The sequence below is a fragment of the Macrobrachium rosenbergii genome, chromosome 50, assembly GCF_040412425.1.
Source record: "Macrobrachium rosenbergii isolate ZJJX-2024 chromosome 50, ASM4041242v1, whole genome shotgun sequence".
Classification (NCBI taxonomy): Eukaryota; Metazoa; Arthropoda; class Malacostraca; order Decapoda; family Palaemonidae; genus Macrobrachium; species Macrobrachium rosenbergii.
The window spans coordinates 28,663,123-28,685,265 of NC_089790.1; the positions used below are offsets into that span (position 1 = coordinate 28,663,123).

A 22,143-nucleotide genomic window follows, 5' to 3' on the forward strand; every position below is an offset into this window, starting at 1 on the left:
CAATCTTTTCTTAATGATGTTAGGTTCAATGGCTGGATAGGCTCAGTCAGGTGGTTGGTTGTAAATCCTTTTCCCTCTCAGTATGGTCAGATGATCTAGTCCCATTGTGGTCACGCCCCGTGGACAGGTCATCTAGATCTCACCAGCTTTATAGGTCCCTACCTTGCTGGAGAATCTAGTAAAGCAGAAGCAGGCTTGGGTCATAGTAAAATGAATTTTTCAGCTATGCTAACAGGTGTTAAACCAAGGCTCAATCTTTGTATTACATTTATTTGTTTCAGAATAAAAAATTCTGTCTCTACCCACCTCCAGTGGTGGGATTCAGCTGTATATATATCTGACAGGGGAAAGTTTCATGAACAAAATGATATTTTAATGATAAAATAAAGTTTGTTCTAAAATTACCTGGCAGATATATATAATTATAGTGCCCACCTGAACTCCCCTCAGGAGACAGTGGCACTAGAAAATCTGAATAGAAAATGGGAATGGTTCCGATTCCCGCCACCCAGGGAAAGTAGGGAATGAGTACTAACCACCTGAAGGGAAGTAACTGGCATATGCCCTGCTCTAATTATTAGTTTTGAAATTCCCCTCTTCCTGTATTTAAGAAATACAGCTCATAATATATCTGCCAGGTAAGTATGAACAAACTTTATTTTATCATTAAAATATCATTTTTATCACAAAAGTAGTTGCAGTAGAATCCATTGTTCTTATAATTACACTATACTTATTCCAACATGGCAAAAATGGTCATAATACTATGAAACAGCACAACATCAAAAATCTTGAGTGCCTAGCAGCACCAATCGCTGTCAATATAAGAAAAATGGTGAGAACTAAAACATTCAAGATCAACCTGGTGGGGAGCATGTGAACTAGGGAGTCCATCCTGGTTAGCCAACCATTTTTATTTGTTGAATGCTGACTGCATCTGACCAGTGCAAAGATGTAAGCTGTCTTTAGCAGTAGCTAAGATTCATCCCAAATAAATCAATTTTGCTAAGTACCATTGCATGTAGGAGAGCATGATAATGTGGTTGACAGATTAACAAATTAAGTTGCAGTAGATGTAATTCCAAGGCAATGTCAACTTTTATGTACTGTAGTGATTTCATGCAGAGAATTAGAAGCTTTAGGGATATATGGTAAGAACATTGGAATGCAATAGGCAAGAACAAAATGAGAGTGATCTCAATGACTGTATTTCCTTGGAGGTTCAGCGATATGCCCAGAAAATGGGAGACAGCCCTGTATTGCTTACTGATAGATTACACTCACTTTATATTTAAGTTTGTAATAGCAGGTGAAAATCAGCCACACTATGTTGTGTGATGACTACCTGGTTCTTGAGACAGTTAGGGTCTTGGTAATTGAATGCCCCAGTCTCTGAGAGAAGTCTGTATCTAAAGTACTTTAGATATAGATTCTCCCAGAGGTTCAAGGTGCAGATAAATACATTCTTGCTCAAGTTCTTTGTGGAGAAAGTTGGATATTTTTTATGTTTCAGAAACTAGTGTTCTGCAAAATGGGCCCATCTAGTTAAGTTTTACCTTTATTTTTATTTACTCCAAAGCTGGCCTTTTAATTAATATTTTTGTCTGTGACCACTGCTATTATAACACCACACAATCCGTATCATTCATATGTTCTTTCATAGCTGGATCAGACTACAAAAGAAGTGATTTACTTGATCCCCAGGGAACTGAGGGCCTTGAGTGCAAGTGCCAGCCTACTGGAGTTAGTCGCTTATCATTTTACTGTTGAATATGTTCAGGATTTCATACAGTGCATGAGATAGGTAATATTGAAATTGAGGATCTTTATGGGAAAATTAATTGTTTATAATAAGTTATATTTTTCAATACAATCCCATTATTCATATAGAATATCCCTCCTCCCAACCCTGCTGATTTATCACAGCTGTAGCATAGACTACTTGAAAAGAAAGGCTTGGGATGTGAACATACTGCTGCTAGCCAGCCAGCAAATAATTTTCTTCTTTTAAATTTGGAATGAAGTACCTAGGGCTCAAGAAGACTATGAATGTGGGCTAATGTAAATTATTGGTTTGCCTTAAAAGATTAATTTTTCTTTTAAAAAAGTGACTATACTTGTGGTATCTTAAATGGTTTACTTTCTGGGTGGAAAATTCTCATTCAGATGAGTTACAGTTATGAACACATGTTTCTGTTTTGTTAAAGATGTAATTTAAATGAGAGACATAGTTCATAATCCTTCTAATTTATCCTCTGTTATAGGAGTGCTGTTGGTTGGACCCCCAGGTTCTGGAAAAACTTCTTTAGTCCGCCAGCTGTGTACTGATACTGGAGCATGCCTGATTGGGACAGCTGGTGCTGATTTGTTGAGCCCTTATGAAGGTGAAACAGAAGAAAAATTATCAAAGGTGTGTTGAAAGATTTTAATCAGTCCTGGAGATTTGTTGTTTTTTTTCCTCTCTTCCATGCTATTTACTGTTACTCAGCCAGTCTTTTTATCAGCTGTTTGGAAGTTAATGCAATACATTTACCCATTTTGTTTATATGGCAATATATTTTCAAGTCTCCAATATCATTCAATTATATTGATACTTTCTTCTCTGGTCATTGTTGAAAAAGTTGTCAGATAAATGGAGAAAAGGCTTTATATTTGTTCATCTAAATGTTAATTGCATTGCCTAATTTAATATATAACATCTATGGTGCCTTTGTTTTAAGCCATGTTACTGGGATTTCATATAGGCATTCATTTATATGAGACCTCATAAACTGTGCTGTCCTTTAATCATGTTATGTTTGGTATAGAAGGGATTTTATTCTCTATTTTTATTGGCAGAGTGGCCATATAATTTGAGGCTTGTGCTTTTAAAAAGTTTTTGTGTAGAAATACTGTATATTTTTATTTGCACTTTCACTGGTTTTCAAGTTTGCTTTGTGTGCTGCACCATGTTCCTACATAAATATTAACCTTCATTATACATTTGCTTCTTTCTGGCAAGGGCAAAGAATGTAGACCACTGCTAGTGAAGAATCAGAAGTGGATACATGAATGAGGGTGGGCCAGGCTTGCTGCTAATAGGACACTCTTCTTCTGTGCCAAGAATACTACATGTGCATCTGACTGTAGTAGAAGGCCATTCTTATCTTTATGTTATACAATATTTTATGGCACATAAGAACCTCCCCCCTTTCCGTCAAGAAATGGCTTAGAAAATATCCGGTAAGCTAATGTTTAGACACAGTAGACTACCAGTGCCTGTACCAGCCAAACTCCATGATATCGTAATATTACTAGGATTTACTCAGATATAATAATCATCATTATCATTATTATTACTTCAATGAAAAAAGGAATGATCATAAAAATTAAAGGTAGATATTCCAAGACTAATATCTTAATTTCATAAATGTAAATTACCCGGTAATTACATAGCCTATGTTTCTAATTGCGTGGCAGCTAAAAATTTTAAATTTGCAGTAGCATTTGATTGTTTTAGTGTAGGTGACTAGGCCCCACCCACTATCGGAGAAGGAAAGGTACAACATTGCTGAATAGCGGCAGTTCATTTTTGCTCAAGGATCAAGCCAGTGACAAAAGTGCAAGTGTTAGTGAAGTATTAGTAGATGGTTAACGATTATAGTTCAGTTGTCACAGCAGCTTTGGTTCAAGATTGGTTGCCGGATGGTTGCCCTTTGTCTCCGTATGGTGACGTATTCAGATCTTCCAGCATCGCTCCCCGAACACCCGGCGCCCTCTCTACCATTGATTCCTTCATCCGCTACCAGCCCCATACAGCATACTTTGCCAATAGACCCCATTCAGCGCCATCTGGACAAAATTATGAATCTCTTGCAGAAAAACCCAGTAGTAACCCAGGATCCTCCTGACTTGGCACCTTCACCAATTTCTTCAGAGGAAGAAGTATTAGACCAGCCTCCACCTTCGACACCCTTCTCCAGCCTCCTTAGGTATTTTTGGTTGCCTCTCCGTCTTTCTTCTCACCTGCTGCCCCGGCTTCTCCTGCCTTCACCTTCTAATGAGGAATCAGCCTGTTGATGTCTCCAGGCTTCCTAAGATGGTTTTGTCTTTCTTGTCCAGGAAACCCTTGAGGGAAATGGACTTCTGGCTCTAGGACAAAGAAAAACAGGGGAAATTGGCTTTCTGCACTCCACCTGCCTGTCTCGCCTCTAAGAGGTACCTAGCATATGCTGCAGGGGAAGCTCCTTCCTGGGAGTCGCTGCCTTTTACCAGGGGGACTTCTCCTGTCTGATTGACTCTAATAGAAGGTCAGCCTTTGCTTTGGCTAAGATTATGTTTTTGGCAACCGAGCTTGACCACATCGTCAGACAGGAACATGTTTAAGGTTTTTGAGATCCTAAGTTTTTTGGACTGGACCATGGGAGCACTGGCAAAGAAAATCGAAGACTGCGAGGATATGTCAGAGGACTTGTCTGCAGACTGGCTGGGGTTTATCCTGTGTGATAAAGCTATCAGGGACAGCTCAATGGAACTGGCTTCATTATTCACAATGGATGTCTTGAAGAAACATGAACTTTAGTGCTCTTTTACCACCAAAGGTGTAACTATGTCTCAGAAGTTGGCACTTCTCTTTTCTCCTTTAGACTGTATGCACCTCTTCCCTCAAGCCACGGTCCAAGAGATAGTGTCAGAGCTACAGAAAAAGTCAACACAGAATTTGTTAGCCCAGCCAGCCAAACACTCCAAGGACCTTCCTTCTTTCACTATGAAGTCGACCTCTCCTTTAAAGCAGCAACCTTTTCAGGGCAGCAAGACAAGTTTTATATAAGTAACTTAACAAGTAATTATGTTGCTTTTAGTTTCTATTATTGGCAGCTTAAAATTTTGAAATTCGGGGGTCGCACTAGTTTGTTTTGGGTTTTGGTGATGTGTCCTGCCCACTTTTGGGGAAAGGGAAGAACAACTAGCAAAAGCGCTTCAATTTGTTTCTGCCGGCTGATGGCTGTACACGAGTTGTTAGCAGCAGTTGATTCTATTTTTGAATTCGTCTTTCCTGTTGTTATTTCATCGTTTGGTGAAGTATTCTGTATTGGTAGCCTTTTCGGCATATTTAGATAGTGTTACATCCTTAATTGTGACTTTAACTGATTTGTCTATTCCTGATTTTGACTTAACTTCCTTGGTTTTTTCATTATGTCTGACTCTGGTTCGTCTAGCTTTCAGTATTGCAGCAAAGGCTGCAATACTCGTTTGACCAAGGAAACCTATGATTCTCATACAATCTGCACAGGCTGTAGAGGGGGACAATTATGTTCTGAAGAGTTAACTTGTAGCGAATGTGTTGATTGGGATTTAAAGAGGTGAAAGACTTTGAAATCACATTTGAATAAACTGGCTAGGGACAAGAAAAGAAAAGCTACTGCTTGACAGACCAGTAAATCTTTAGCTAACCAGGAATCTCATAGTTCTACTATTGATAATGTTGACGTTGATATTAATGTTCCTGTGATGTCTGCTAATCCCATTAATGATCCCTCTCCTGTGAAACCCTCTCCTTTACCTGGCTCTCATGCTTCTGAACCCAACCCCATGACCAGCCTTGAGTTAAAGATTGATAAAAGATTGGAATTGATTGCAGTTTTTGAAAATAGTCTCTATTTCACGTAAGTAATGCATTGCAAAATACAGATTTGCATTTCCAAAAGGTTGATTGGAGAATTGCCAGCAAAGACATGCTATGTTTAAAAGCCAATGAGGTGGTGATGGCTCTAATCTCGTGGGCTTTAGCTTCCAAGACTGGTAAAAGGTCCTCGCAAATTCTTGAATGTGATTCCAGGATGGCGTCTCTCAAAAAGAACGATATTGCATTCTTGGAAAGGGGTCTAGAAGGGCCCTTCATGGAGCACCAGAGCTTACTCGAGGGACCTCTGATCTTCCTGACTCTCTACAACAGGAGGAACCAAAGAAAACCACTTTGGGCTGTCCCAGCCACTACACAAAGGCTGAGGACTATCCAAGAGCTCCTTTAACTTCTTGCAAGGCACTAGAGGAGAACACGAAATACCACTAGCACGTATTTTCAGTGGACGTGACTCACCTACAAAGTGCCACTGCTGCTTTGAAGAGGAATCCTCCAAACTCGAGGAGAGACGATGAGCATCCAACGAAACACCTTTCCAATGGCATTTGGCTGCAACCTGGGATTTGGCAACAGGTTCAACTGAAGGGGCAACTACCTGAGGGCAGATCCTACCGACCTCCCTTAGGGTACCAGTTTGACTTCTCCCAGGTTTAGGGGAGTATGTCATTGCCTTTGCCTAGGAGAATCGATGGGTTGGGCAGCCACCTCCCCCAACAACACTTCAATTGCACTGGGCACTACTGTGCGCTCCGCCGACACAACACTAGTACTGAGCGCTACAGGCGCTCCAAAACACTCTTGTCACCCAAAAGAACTTTGACGAACTTTGATGAGCGCTGACCAGAGGCAGTATTTACCTGTAGCAGCTCTCTTACCAGGCAAGGTACAACAAACATTGTCTCAATGCTAGCAAACTGCTAGTTCAAAGTCATTATCTTTTAATGTTTTGGATTAGTTTATGTCCATCTAACCCACCTCCTCTCAGGGTGCAGTCAGCTATGTAATTGCTTGGAAAGTCACTTATATAAAAATGACATTTTTATAATAAAATAAATTTTATATATAATGAGCAATTACATAATTGGAGCCCTCCCTCCTTCCCCACAGATGGATGTATTTTGGCTTAAATGAACTGATGTTTCCCCCGAGTTGTACCTGTCAGTCCCGATAGTGGGTGGGACCCTGTCACCTACATAAGCGATGGTGGCGCCGCCGTGAAATTTGAATTTTTCGTCTGCCGTGGTAGGAAGCTGTTAGCTATGTAATTGCTTGTTAAGTACTGTTTATATAAAACTTTATTTTATTATAAAAATGGCATATTGCATTTCATGTAACAAGGTCTTACAGTTGTCCCTCAGGTTTTGCTGGGTTAGGGTTGGCAACATCTTGCTGAAATTTAAAGTCCACGAATAATACTTGACTACCCTAAACCTAAATCCTAAGACTGTTTAGCATGTTGTTGGTCACAAAGGTGACTGATATTTAACATAAGTCAATTACGAAATTATAAACAATGTACATACAATACAATATACCCAGTTTTGTGCACAGGGTAAGAGAAAGACAGAACACATGTACTGTACAGTACCTGCCTATGATACTACATTGTACTTAAAGTAGTTTTTATTTTTTTTTATACCATCCCTGTTTTCCATCATAAGTAAATGGATAGTACTCCTTGCCATGTCCAGTGAAAGTTACCAGTATTTACCTGCAGAGGACCAAGATACTTCAGGGAGAGCAAGTCCTTACTTTTCCTCTATGCAGGTTGAAGGAAGGAGCAGCCCCTTCGAACTTAGGTGTGTTTTTGTTAGGGCAAGTTTTATGGGAACCTACATTAACATTATGGCTGGCAGAGCAGAATAGGTAATAGTGTGAGCTACTAGTTTTGAGTACTCTTTACTTCTTGTACTTTGCAATAAAAATGATTAGACTTGTACTTATTCAATCATACAGGTAGTCATGGTGGGCTATGTTACCTGTGGGGAAGAAGCTGTAGAGTCATCATACTCATCCTCACTGATTATTCATGATAGTGTCAAGAGATGTAGTCTTCTTGGGCTTATGGACACTACCTCTCACACTTACAGTAACATGATTGCTTTCTTCCCCTGCCCTCAACTCTTGCTGCCTTGCATACAGTTTTCACAAAAAGTGAGGTGGTTGTTTATATGCACCTGAGGGTCCCAGGTGGTGTATGGGAAGTTAGACAAACTTCTGTTTGAACAGCAAAACAATGGTGATTTTTGGAACATTAGGAAAAAGAACATATGCATGTGGTTTTGTGTTAAAAAATGTATTTTAACATTTTGTTTGTATATTTTTTTAAACATAAAATGGGGACCAGGAATTAAAGAAGTTTTTCTTGAGAAATATATTTGTTTTAAAATTACCAGTCCCATAATTCTGATTGGGAGTTTTGTAATACTGTATTTCAGATTGCTGAGAAAGCTTGCATGCTGAGTGAGGAAGGACCATGCGTGTTTTTTATTGATGAAATTGATGCACTTTGCCCAGTAAGAACAAAGGAGTCAACTTTATTTTGTGTGAAACTTACTGCATTGGTATGTAGTTGTTATTTTTTACTGTTTACATATACCATATTCACACATTACATGGAGTTACACATCTCATTTTACATGTGCCTACAGTTTTGTCTCTAGATGTTATTTATGTGAATGAAGGTGCTCATTCTGTACAGGTTATCTTTGGATTTATGAGGTTGTCTGTTCAAACCTGTTGACTACAAAATTAACTGTACCTTCCTCTGTGTCATTTCATTAGAGAACTATAAACTGCCATTGTATTTGTTTCTCTGTTGCAACTGTGTCATGTATTTATTTTGCTCTGTGGAAAGGGACCAGGGCTCAGGGTCACTCGGTACTTCTTGTTACGCTGTTATATTTTTTATGTTTACAGTTTTTGTACTTTTCAAAATCAAGAGAAAAGTCTATGTGTCTGCTTTCATATCATACACACAGGTATCACAGTTGAAATGAATCTAAGACAAGCTCGAAATAGCAGAATGTTCCAAGGTTACTTGAAAAAAATGAACATCGTGACCTTTGCCAATATCCATGTTGTGTTTTAAACACCAAAGTATTATGCCTCTTATCTATTAATCTCCAGTTTCATTGGTATTGTTTAGGTATTAGCATTAACATTTGATTCCATTGCCTCAAAGCCTGGGGTTTGATTGCTTATCTCAGTCTCTGGAGGTCTCAGACACATCCTTCATCGTTATCAGCAAATTCTGGTGTTTTTAATAGCTCAATACTCCCTTCATTAATTGCAATTTGGATTAAAAACTACAAATAATGAGTGAATCAGATGTTATTTGTAAAAGGAAAATTACCTTTTTCATACAAAACCATAGCTATACAGTAATCAAAATTCATGCTAACTTGAAACTAATTGTCTTGGCTGCATGAAAACTGAGGTTCCTTGCTGAAGGGATCTCATGATCCCTGGGACACATACACATTGCTGCTGGCTGGCTAGATGACTTTCTTTCAAATCAGGAATGAATTATCTAGGATTGGTTTAGATTATGCTTGAGGACTATTTATAAGTAAGTGCTATAAAAGGTTTGTGTGTAATAAATAGTTTTCGTTTTTCAAAAATTACATATAGTGGGACTAAAGTATTGCATTGGTTCAGTTTGATTTTAACTCTCTCTCTCTCTCAAAAGTTACATATACAGGCAGTCCCTGGTTATTGGCAGGGGTTCCGTTTTGACGGTGTGATAATAACTGAAAGTCTCTGATAACTGAAAATTGGCGATTTTTGGCTCTTATTGGCGCCGAAAAACGCCAAAAATCACCTATTTTTGGTTATCAGTGCCTCTGTCAGGTATGTATCAGCGCCAATACCCAATTATCAACGCCGATAAGTGGAAATCAGCGATTTTCAGCCCTGAAAATTGCCAATTTTCGCCGCCAGACAAAAAACCGTAAAACCAGATCGCCGATAACCGGGGACTGCCTGTACTGGGGCTGAAGTAATTCATAGGTTCCGTTTAATTTGAACTCTCTCTCTCTCTCTCTCTCTGTTTATACTCGTACGTAGGTTTTCAGATTTTGTACAGAACTTTTATAAGTAATTATTTAGGAAATCAAAACATGTAGCATTGCATACTAATATTTATATGTACAAGCAGAATTATTGTACAGTAAATCCCCGTATTTGCGGTCTCACTATTTGCGGACAAACGTATTTGCGAATTTCTCTGTGGATCGTATCTACCCATTATTCACGGAAAATTCGCCCATTCTCGTTATTTTTCACTGATTAATACTCACTTATTACTGTATTTTCATATTTTCATGACTAAATGCACTTTTTGTGATAAAACTATTAAAATACTCAAAGATAAATATTTTTAGAGTCTTTTTTGTGTTTAAACTATCAAAATAGGCAGCTCTAAGTGTTTTTAAAGGGGTTCTAAGTATTTGCAGATTTTAGCTGTTCGCGGGGGTTACGGTATGCATTCCCGTGAATACAGGGGTTTTAGTGTATAATGGGCCACAAAGCTGATTTTGATTAGAACTGTGATCTTGCTAATTATTTTTAATTAGAAATATTTATTTTGCAGGTGCTTCTCATCATTGACAAATGTAAGGAATGTTCAAATCTCATGTTGATGGCAGCTACTAACCGACCTTATGATGTTGACCCAGCTATCAGGCGATCAGGACGATTTGAAGTTGAAGTATGTGAAGAATTATGAAATATTTTTTTTATTCATGAATTGGTGGTTATAGTAGTAACCATTATTCATCTCAATGTTTAGGGCAAGCAATAATAACTTATTTTTTCTATAGAACTAAAAACCATTCCCTTTTATGTAGGAGTATTCCTCAGTGAAGGTGGAAATGGTTGGTTAAATATGGTAACAAGGTGGTTAATTTCTGGTATTGGGTGAGTGGGGAATCCCCCACTCACCTGTTGTAGCCCAGCTCTCTTCCTTCAGCTGCCAGCATCACTCCCACTTTAGATGAGTGTATTGCTACGCTCTCCTTTGACTCTTTATAAATGTGTAGATGAGCATAAGTGTTTATATAATTGAGTATTCTTAAATAATGAGTGTTGCTGACAAATGGTTGAACAATCATTCCATCTGTAGTGCTAAATCTTGCTGTTGTGGGTTTCCTCATGAGTAGCGTGCTGGCTGGATCCCCTAGCAATGGAAAAGTTGTTGCAAGAAATGCAGACAAATACTCTACCTTTGACCCATCCAAAACTTTTCAAAATGTTTGTGCCTGCCTGCTATTTCTCCTTTTGAGCTGGTCTTCCTATCCACACACGAGAAACCAAAAGTTTTGAATTTTGCAGAGTAAGGATACCAATAAACTGTGTTCTGGTATATGGTCTTGTCAGCCATGGTACTCCATATTCTAGGTTGTACATGTGGTTACAGGAGTCATCCTTCCACTACTCATATACCTGATGGGGAAGCTGACAGTACTGAGTGGAGGAGCAACACTATTCATGCTCTTTTTAGACAATACCCCTCACCCAAGTTGTGAGTCTTTATATAATAATGAAGATTGTATTCTTGCATTTGCCCCTGTTGCTGAAGGAATATGTGGATGCTGTTCACAGAAAGAGTGGGTGGCTCCCCCAAACCTCTTTACTCGCCCACTGCTGGTAAACTACCATGTCACCAAGCTTCAACAAACAACCAACTTTCGCTGAAGGTCTATCCATAGAAAATACTCCAGATTAATAAATCAGTGAGGAATTAAAATTACCTGGAACTTATTGTATTAATTCATTTATAAGCTATGTTGATAATCTGTAAGGAATATGCAGTTAAGTTTTCATTGGATATTTAAGAAGATATTTTTATCCCTATAATTGTATGCATCCATTAATGCAAATTCATCATACAATAGTAAAATTCTTAGTCAAAGATGAACAAGGGTTAGATTTACAGTTTGAAAGAGAGCTTTTAAAGAAAGTAAAGCGATAAATTTACAACCTGCCATAACATTATCTGGTATGACATAACAGAAATTGAATAATGTAGTTAATTTACATTGTGTAAGGTCAGCAGGAATAGTTTTCTTTATAATTACAAAGTATATTGCATGAAGTCGTCTTATGTTTCTATTAAGATTGTTGTGTTTTTTATGTTTCAGATTCTCTTAAATGTTCCATCATGTGAAGAAAGAGAAAGTATACTGAAAACTCACTGTCAAAATATTTTTTCTTCTATATACGGGGGACTTGATATTGTAGCTAATGCCACTCCTGGTTTTGTTGGTGCTGATTTGAAGTCTCTCTGTGAAATGACTGCATTTAAAATGGAGGATAAATTGAAAAGTGAAGTAAGTGCACTACAGATTAGCATATTTAGATTTATATTTTATTACCTTCATTTCAGTTTGTGTTAAAATTTCCCATTTTCCAAATTGCACTTACCAGTTTCTGGAAGGAAACCTCAAACACAAAATAAATTGTTATACTGTAAATATCAATATTACAATGGACTTTTTTTTAATGGGATCCACTTACCAGCAACCAATTACTGTACCAGTATTTACTATACCAGTTACTTACCAGTGACCAATTACTGTAAAGGTTTGTTATTGTTGTGCTGTGCCACTGTCTCCATTTTCTTACATTTTCAGGTTTGAACTACTAGTGACTTCTGTGCAGTATGCTAATACTATGATTGAACTAGTTTGAACTAGTTTGAATTGTAGAAGTGAATTTTGAATAAGTATTACAACAGTGAAACTGAAAGTCAACTGCTTTAACTGAATAATTGTGGACCAGTGTGGATTTAATGTTGATAGATATGGATATAATAAGGACTTAATTTGCATTCAAGAAAGTTTAATGTAAATTTAATACTGATGTAAAATGGGCTCAGTATGGATTTAATGTGGGTTTAACATACTTGTAGATTTAATATAAAAAAGAATTAAGGAAATACTTTGAGTTACAGCCAGCCCAGTAGCAAGGCACACCCTTGCTTGTGTTATATTTAATTTCAAGATTACTCAGATTTTTAAAACTCAAGTTAACTGTTAAAGCTTAGCTGTACCTCACCCTCTTGCTCATGTTAGTATATCATTATCCATCTCTGTTGAACAGACCCAACATAGTTATACCCCAGAAAGCTGGAAACTTTTGTGATGTGATAATGTATTTGTGGCACCCAAATTTAGAACCAGTCCCTCTAATTTATATATCCTGCTTTTCCAAATTCCCGTAATTGCTTTTTACCTTTTTTGTATGTGCTGTAGTTTTATTCATGGTAATTTGAATTGATAAACTTTCCCTTATCAGGATATCTATATAATTCCTTACTTTGCCATCTTTTAGGTACCTCTTCTGCCACAAGAAGTTATTGAAACAATGCTACTGTGTGCTACTACCATTACTCCAAGTATCCATAAGAACCTAGAGTTCATCACTGCCAAACCCAAAGTCTCTCCTATTGGTGGACTCCATGAAGTTAAGCAGCAATTAGAAGAAATATTTATACACCATGCAAACTATGCTGAAGCATATGATAACTTGAAGCTCAAGAGACCCAAAGGTAAAGTTGAGTACTTTTTGTTTTATACAAAGCATGTAAATTTCTATAGAAAGTGCAAACAGTTTTTTAATTATGTAGTACTTGCGTCTATCAGCCAAGGTGACTGGAATTTATGGAGTTCTATCTGCCAGTAGATATTGTGAGGAAAGCTTCAATAAATTGTCAGACTCTACTCAAGGAACATATTGCTGGTATGGAGAAAGACCAGAGCGATAAAGCTATTTAGGGTGTTGATCACATGAGGAATGAGACTGGGGTAGGATTGGAGAGGATTGTATGATGACATATATGTGGTTGTTGTTTGACCATTTGATTATAAGTTCTTGAAGATCATGAGTAGATGTACACTGGTTATCTATGAGACAGAATGATTCTGAGGTGAGTTATTAATTCTCATAACTTGGCTGCTGTAGTACTCAGCTGAAGGATTTATTCTTGAATGGGAATTAAATTGTTGCAAGGTAAAGTTAATGAAATTGGATGGCTGGATAGAAAGAGACCAAAGGGAATGAATAAAAAGTAAAGGCAGAAAGCAAGGCAGCTGGGCTGGAGAGATGCAAGAAAAACCTTTAGTACAATCTACTGTGTGCCTTATAAGGTACACCATAAGTGGTACCCTGGTACCCTCTACAGGGTAGTGTTATTGACTGTTGTAGTAGAGTCTTCATGGCCAATAGACAAGTGTTAACAATGATTGAGTGATATTCTAACAAAGAAGTGTCAGCTTGTTGAGCAGCCTGTAGATACAAGAAGACATGACACAACATTCATTGACAGCAGACCAATGAATATTGTCTACAGTTGGAAGGAATAGTGTTACATTTCCAAGGCAAAGGGAAAGAAGTGAAACAGTTAATTACAGACAAATGGTGGCTGAGGACACTAAAATTTAGGTGAAGGTCATACTCTAGATGTAGGATGACTGTGCTGACAAGGGTGGTATGATGGTGACAAGACAGGCATTAACAACATTTAGGTGACAAATCACACTGACTTATCAGGGGAAACAGTTTGTCAGTGGACAGATGATAATGAATGGGTGATAAATCATAGTAGGCAATCAACTAAACATTAACAGTAAGGTAATAAGTTTTAGTAAACAGCAATAGCTGATCAATCAATGATAGCTTATTTAGGGACTTTTTGTACAGCTTTCAAACCCCACATGTTCACCTTTGCTCTTTCCTTACTCACTTCAGCATTACATAAAATATTGCTGAGAACTTAAAAAATAACTTGTGTTGAAGGTAAAGCCAAGTATTTAGTCAGATATTTAAAAATATTAGGTATTACCTATGCAAATTAAATCATGGTTTGGGAGTATGGTGGCTAATCAGTAATGCCTTAAGCTTTGCTGGAGTTCAGCCTCGCAATCCACTGACTATGCCACTGACAGAGCCATTCCAGGTCTGTGTTAAGTTTGTTAGCTACTTCCTTTAGGATTTTGGGAGTTAATAAATGCAACAAGGTAGTGTTGTCAGCATACAGTGTTATATAATTTTTATACAACAATAATGCCACTAGTAAAACTGAACCCACAAAGGTCCAAGAACTGTATCCTGAGGAACCATGAGACAAGATAGGACTAGGCTCACAAAACATACCCAACAACTCTTTTGGTGCTGCTCACTTAAAATGAATGAGATCTAGTTTGGAGCCATACCTAAGATTTGCAGTTTATGTACCTTAAGTAGTTAAACCACTCACGGTAGCACTAAAATGTATTTGAACAAAGGTTACTCTCTACTGTACTGTAGTTTGTTTTCAAGGTTGTTTTGGATGTAAAGTTTTACATCATTAGTACCACATTTTTTCTTGTAACAGTACTGGCTGTCAGAAATCAAGTTGTTCAATTCAAGGTACTTAGGTGAGGGCATGAAGGTCATCTTTTTAGCAACCTTAGAGAATACCGGAAGGATGGAGATTGCCTATAATTGTTGCAGTCAGCACTTATGTGCTCGAGTGGATACTGTATTGCTTAACTTCCGCTCATCTGGAAAAGTGCTAGTTAGAATAAAAAACAATAAAATTTGCTGAGGTTTGGAGAAAGGACCCTAGACATATTTTTTAAAAAGTAATAAGAAAACCCATTATTGGTCTCTGCTAAAAAGTATCCCAGTTATCTAGGAGAATTATTATTTCTTATAACAAAACACAAATTTGATGATAAGTGGCTCAAAATGCCAGGTATCAGGAAGATCATCAAGAGAAGATTGTTTAGTATTCTAGGTCAGTGAAGTATCTCAACTTTATTTAGGGTCAGATTTTAGTTATGCATCAGTAGGTAATAAAGCAGGGAACATAATTGTAATATAAATCAAAAGATGGGGAACTAAAATTTAACTTGGGCTACCTAAGCTGAGGCTGTCATTTCATATAGTTTTGTTTGCAAGAGATTTTTTTTAATTTATCTCAAAAATATATTCCACTTGCTTCCTGGTCACTTCTAATAAACTTTTGGTAGTTCAGTGGTGTGATTTTGTCTCCCTAGACATTTTCATTGTAACCCTTTACTTTTACATATTTTATTTTGTGCATTGTGGAAAATCCCAGGCACTTTGCTCAAGAAGAAAAAAGATCAGTTGTGTCTGGTAAGTTGTCACATGAGGTCCTCCAGTCCTTGGTTGCTAACTGAATCACTTAAGTTTCTGTCAGTTGGTTAACAGCTATTGAGATTCCCAGACTGGGAACTCCTCAGGATTTCCATGCTTCAGTTCCTTCCAGTTTGATTTTATTTTATTCTTTCTGTTCCATCCTTATGATTTTCACAGTGCTGTTGCAGTGATAAGATTTCAGTACAACTTCATTTTAGGTTTGTGAGGAGCAACTCAGTTTTTTTTTACCATAGTGGAGGTAGTTTCATAAAGTTTCTGTCAGTAATTCTCTTTTACTACTTTATATCCAGTGATAAGCTTTTAATGTTCTTTGATTTCCTTTAGTGAATGTCTGTGGAGGGGAAAGACTGACTACTTACTTATAAAACAGTGTTCTAACTTACAATCTGGTTATCAGTCCAGTTGTACATGTATTCAAGCTTTTCTTGCAGGCTTTTATTTTATATTATTTTATATTGATGATAATGATAAAACAAATAAGGATTATAGATATTTTCATATTTATATATATGCATCCATATTTTCAGGTATATTATTGTATGGCCCTCGTGGCTGTGGAAAGACACGTCTTATAGCTTCCCTAGCTTCAGCTCGGGGATGTACATTTATAACTGCAAATGCTTCGCATCTACTTTCTCCTTATGTGGGTGAATCTGAAAAAAGAGTTGCTGCTCTTTTCCATGCAGCTCATCTTGCCCAGCCAACAATTTTATTCATTGATGAAATAGGCAAGTATCTCTCTCTCTCTCCATAATTATTGTTTACAAAACAGATTATAAGATTACCTTAAAGGAGGGATTAAGCATAATTTCCTTAGGAATGGCTGCACAGTCAGAAGTATTCTTTGTGATATGTGTGCATATTCAAGAATTCCAACTCCTTACTTTCCTTAGTACCTCAAGTTGAAATTATTATTATTAAAAGTCTACGTTTTCCTTTACAGATGGAATATTTCGTTCAAGAGATGGAAAAACAAGTAATGTAAATGTTAGTATTTTAAATGAATTGCTCCAAGCTATGGATGGTGCTAATATGCAGGCTACCACTCTTCAAGGTGTATCCTTTCTTTCAAGTAATCTTTCTAGTAGCAAGGTATGAAATCATCATAATCAGTTTTACCATGAGTGTTTCCCTTAATGGGATTAGATATGAAGTTAGTGCTCTCATTTTTTGTCTTGTGCACTTCCTGCCTGAATTCCCATCTAGTATTGGTCTTTATCTGTCCCCCTTTTCCTTAATTTTCTGAATTTTCCTTCAGATTTTTGTGTTGCTGCTTTCATATACTGTTACTGTACAGTACTTTTATGGCTTAACTTTTACCCATCCCTTATCTTCACATGTCTATACAATCTCAATCTTTTGAGATACCAGTCCATTTTCCAACCACTGGATCCCACATCTCTAAGCAGCTTCGTTATTTGTAAGATGATCATGAAAGTTTTCCTAGCCTAACCCATCCAAAAATGCTACAGTTATGCAATCCACTCTCCTGTTCACATTCTTCTTCTTTTATAATTCCAGCTTATGACTACAAAAACCACAAAACAGATTTACAACCCAAAACTGACAACCTAACCATCAGAGAACTTTCTCTACTGAACCACAGCCTTCTCAACACTCCTGCCTGCATTTGTTTACATTTCGCTCCCTCCTGCCATTTGTCATCCCATGACGTAACTCCCTCTGACATCAAACCCGAACAGATACTTCGAAACATAAAGTATGTTCCACTACAAAAATCCTACAGAACCAAACATGTGCTTCTTATACATTTCGTAATGTCCACACCATCCCACTAATGCAGAAAACAAAAATAAAATAATAATGATCAAACTTCCAAAACTAACATATAATCAGATCATTCATCTGCACTCTGACCGTGTATCTTGGTTTCAGTAGTCACACCAGTTTAAAGTTTCTTTCAGTTTCTTTGCAAGAGCCCAAATTGGCTACATGGAAAAATTCTACCTGAAATCCAGCAGTCTTTCCACTCCAGCTAAGTTTCTCTTTTTATTTTATTGCCTTCTCAGTGTTTTATAGACCAGTGTGTTCCCAGGGTAACAGAAATTATCTATGTCTTCTGCCACCTGCCCTACCATTGCAGTAGTGTTCTTCATTTCATTTTATATTAGGCACTGAAAGTCTAATGCTTCATATACAATTTGCAGTCATGGGTATCTGTTGTGACACCATTGGTTACATTTAATATGCCATACTGAGTTCACCCCCTTATGTTTTCTGCAGTAGCTACATGACCACTTTCCTGACTGTAGTTTTCTATGACTTCCTTCTGTACACTTGAAGTTTTTCTTTTGGGTTTTCATTTCTGTGCCCCTTTGTAACTTCTTCCTTTACTATGATAAACAGCAAAGGGCTGAGGGATGATCCTTAATGGCTCCAACATTTATTTAAAATTCTTTTGTTATACTTGTGTGTCTTCACTGTAGATCTGTTATGGGACAGTAACATTACTAGCTCAGTGAGACTTTCCAGTACCCTATACCTTCACTAATCCCCATCTAGTTCCTTGTCTTAGTTGTTAGATGCTTTCTCAAGATTTCCTAAGACACCAAAACGTTGACATACTGAAACACAGTATAGTGAAATTCACTAGATTATGACCTGGCTGATTGATTCAAGCAGGACATTGCAAATCTAGTGCAGGTGTCTTTATTTTGCCAATCTTTGTACTTTTTGATATGTTTTATTGTATTTGAGCTTATTCATTTTGGTATGTTTAAAAATTACTGCCAACATCGTGGTGGCAAAAATATCCTTCAAGCCATAAAGCTACAAGCATCAGCAATAAGTTGGAAATACTTCATCAGATTAAGAGCAGTATTTTGATGTCTCGTGTGTGTTTGTGTGAAGTATTCAATATCAAGATCATTTTTATCGATCTCAAGAAAGCTAAAAATAAGCTGCATAACTGTGTGAAGTGTATGGAAAGCCAGTCATGGAGTGCAGCTTGCAAGATAAAAAGTGAGAAGAGAAGCATTAGGCTATAAAAACACGAATCCTAATAATGCTGTTTATAAGAGGTTAAAAAGCAGTTTTCTGTTGGTGTGGGGGTGCACTGTACAGGCTATCCCAGATATCTAGCTGTGTGTCACATACAACCGTGTATGTTGTCATCATAGATTTTAAGGCCAACTCAGGTTGGTAAAGTCGGTAAAAAAACACTGATAACCAGCTTTAGGCCTTTCCATTACCCAACAAAGCATTCAGCCTCATAGACTACCCAGTATCCTTCTTATTTAGAATCCAGAACCAATTTGAGAATCTGTTGGAGTTCATTTGAACAAATTCCATCTGGATGAATAATTTTATCAAGTATTTATTTTATAATGAATATCATGCATATCTATATAAGATTTAATTAGGTATGTTATTTGAAGAGCATACATAATATTAACTTATTTGATTCCATTACTTTCTGGATGCATTGTTGATTCAGGCAAAAATATTTTGCACTTTTGTGTAGTAGATTTACAAGTACTGTAAAGTGTAATTGGTTATTTTTTTGTGTAATAAAAGTTCAGACTATAGGTACTATGTAATTACATAATATACTGCACCTGCTATACACTTTTAAATTAATGCCCTAAAGGTAACTTTTAAAAGTGAAAGTATCATACTGTGTTCATCTGGCAGTCACGTGCTCAGAAATTCTGAGAAGTTTGATTAAAGAGGGTAATTTTGTGCATAATTGTACTGTACTTGTGTTTCAGAATAGGCAGTTATACCACTGTAAATTAGTGTTAATCAGACATATTAAAACAGTTCGTTACATGAATGTTATCAAATTTCAGAGCAGGTGTGGCCATGTGCCCAGAAATTTTAAGATCGGTGGTTAAAATTGCCCTGTGTACTACAGAACAGGAAATTATTATCAATCAAAAGTATAAAACAATTCTTGATATTTATTTTCTTTAAAGTAATTGCTCCATGCTGCTTTGTTTTATTGTGCATGCATGTGCTCTGAAAGTCTAAAATTAATAGTTAAAAGAACTACATTCACTTCAGCCTACCATCTTTACACCTCATGAGTTTGAAACATCACTGTTTGCTCCTTTATAGTGAAACATCACTGTTTGCTCCTTTATATACCAGTGGAGTTGGACTAAATGTCCACAGTCATGACAACCCCGCTAGGGCCTCACTACACTTATTAGTATACAGAATTTCCAGTATGTATCTCATATGGTTTGGTATTTTGACTGACTATAGTGTATTTAGTGCACTGTATATTTTGTCACCTTCAAGATTAGATTTTGTGCTGCATGTAATTATTTTTCTCTAGAATGTGTTTGTACCTACACGAGCATCATTTTAGGAAACACTACATGTACTATGGTGGTCTCTCTCTCTCTCTCTCTCTCAGGAACCATATTTTTATTGACATTTATTTAATCCAGTACAGTATTGAACTTATACAGTAATGTAGTGTTACATATACACATATATATATTTTCAGTCTTTGTAAGTGTGCTTGGATATATGCATATGAGAATCACAATATGAAATACTATTCATGTACATACTGTAGTGCCTGTCTCTCTCTCTCTCTCTCTCTCTCTCTCTGTGTATATGTGCATGGGAATGTGTACATGTGCATCTCATTAAGGTAAACTCCATAAACTCCATGCTTACTTTAGCTAATCGGCAGTAGTTTTCTTAAGAGGCATGCTTACAAGATATGTAAAATACAAAATATCACAAATGTAAAGAGACCTTAAACATCTTTGTTCCTGTTTTAGCATAAGTTATAAAACAGTTTGCACTTATTGTGCCCCTCCCTGTAGGGGCTAGTAACATCAGTGCATCTCACATGGTGCGTTGTAGGCCTTGCATAAGGTTCTTTGCAGCATCCCTTCCGCCCTTAGCTGCAACCCCTTTTGTTCCTGTTACTGTACCTCCATTTGCATTCTCTTTCTTCCATCTTCCTATCCACCCTCTCCCTAACAGTTGTTACATAGTGCAACTGCGATGTTTTCCTCCTGTTAAACATTTCACACCTTTCTTTCCTCCGTTTCCCTTTCAGCACTGAATGACCTAATAGGTCCCAGCGCTTGGCCTTTGGCCTAAATTGTATATTCTGTTCTTTTCTTATTGTGCCCCCCTTTCTCTCTCTCTCTCTCTCTCTATGATACCGTATTTGTACTACCATTTATTCAGTGCAGTACAGTTTTGTGCTTAATTAGTAATGTAGTTTTACGCAAGTAATTTACATACATATAGCTTTCAGTCAGTGTGTATTCATACACATACATTGTGTTTTGTGTGTAATACACTGTACATGTATTATAAAAAGACAGGCATGAATCATTCATATTTCTTAGGTTCTATAAAATTTTTCAGTTAGAGTATATTTTCATAAACTTGCCAGGGTAGTGAGAGCTAACATATCCTAAACTAACCTAGGAACTAATCCATTTTTTACACCTTGGATGTTTTCGTGTGAATGATCGAAGGGTTACTGTGTATGCAAACTCATTCTGTTAGTCTGATGATAATCTGCCTGGTTTTGAAGCTGTAGCATGCAGGTTTTGAGGTAAATTAGCAACACTTAGAAACAGTAACTTGGTTCAACAGCACTAAAAGTAATTTTTCTTGTGGAGTTTTAATTTTTTTCATAATTTTTTTTGCCTTCAATTATTACCATATTCCTTGAAAAGAACATTTTAATGACATTAGCATGGGACATTTTGCCTTTTATTTATTTTTTGCTTTTACCATTCAATATCATTGCAGAGCTTGAGTTAACTTGTTTTAATCCAGAAATGTATATTTAGGCATGTAGTGTATTTTACTTTACAAAATGAGTAAGAGCAAAAAAAATATATAATTTCATTTTCATGATTCCTGTACTGTTTACATTATATTTAGCAATTAAAAATACATTCTCTAAAATGAAATGGTTGAAATAACTGACCCATCGGGGACAATAAATAGTAGTAATGCTTACGCAAAGTTAGAGAAATTCATGGAAGTAAAATGACACAAGCACTTGTATCAGTACACTAAACCTAAACTTTATACCTGACACTGAAAAGGATATAGCATATTAGGTGAAAAGAACTTCATTTTATTTTACAAAAAGCATAGAGAATACCTACACCTAACAAGCAGATGAGAGGTATGATCACTGACTTGAAAAGAGATGTACCTACAGTAACTGGGAGCTACAGCAGTAAGATACTGGCATCTTTCCATCCAGAGAAGAAAAAATTTGTGCTAATGAATATTTAGAGAAATTAAGTGAATTATGCAAAAATCATCAATATTTTACATTGGAATTTAAGAATGAAAAACTGGTATGAAGGAAATGAGTATAGTCACAAATTCTGGAA

The 22,143-nt window shown here is 36.8% G+C and overlaps 1 protein-coding gene across 5 annotated transcripts in view; it reads left to right on the forward strand.

Annotated features, from left to right (window-relative positions):
• Positions 1 to 22,143, forward strand: part of LOC136832797 (ATPase family gene 2 protein homolog B-like) — a 63,226-nt gene that overhangs the window by 14,307 nt on the left and 26,776 nt on the right. For 4 of the 5 annotated variants that reach the window (XM_067094357.1, XM_067094359.1, XM_067094360.1 and 1 more), the window contains 7 exons: positions 2,265 to 2,410; positions 8,062 to 8,187; positions 10,218 to 10,334; positions 11,767 to 11,955; positions 12,959 to 13,175; positions 16,318 to 16,518; positions 16,734 to 16,882. In XM_067094357.1, coding sequence (XP_066950458.1) covers positions 2,265 to 2,410; positions 8,062 to 8,187; positions 10,218 to 10,334; positions 11,767 to 11,955; positions 12,959 to 13,175; positions 16,318 to 16,518; positions 16,734 to 16,882 — 1,145 coding nt within the window. The remainder of the gene's footprint in view (positions 1 to 2,264; positions 2,411 to 8,061; positions 8,188 to 10,217; positions 10,335 to 11,766; positions 11,956 to 12,958; positions 13,176 to 16,317; positions 16,519 to 16,733; positions 16,883 to 22,143) is intronic. The other variant, XM_067094361.1, reaches the window with a different exon arrangement.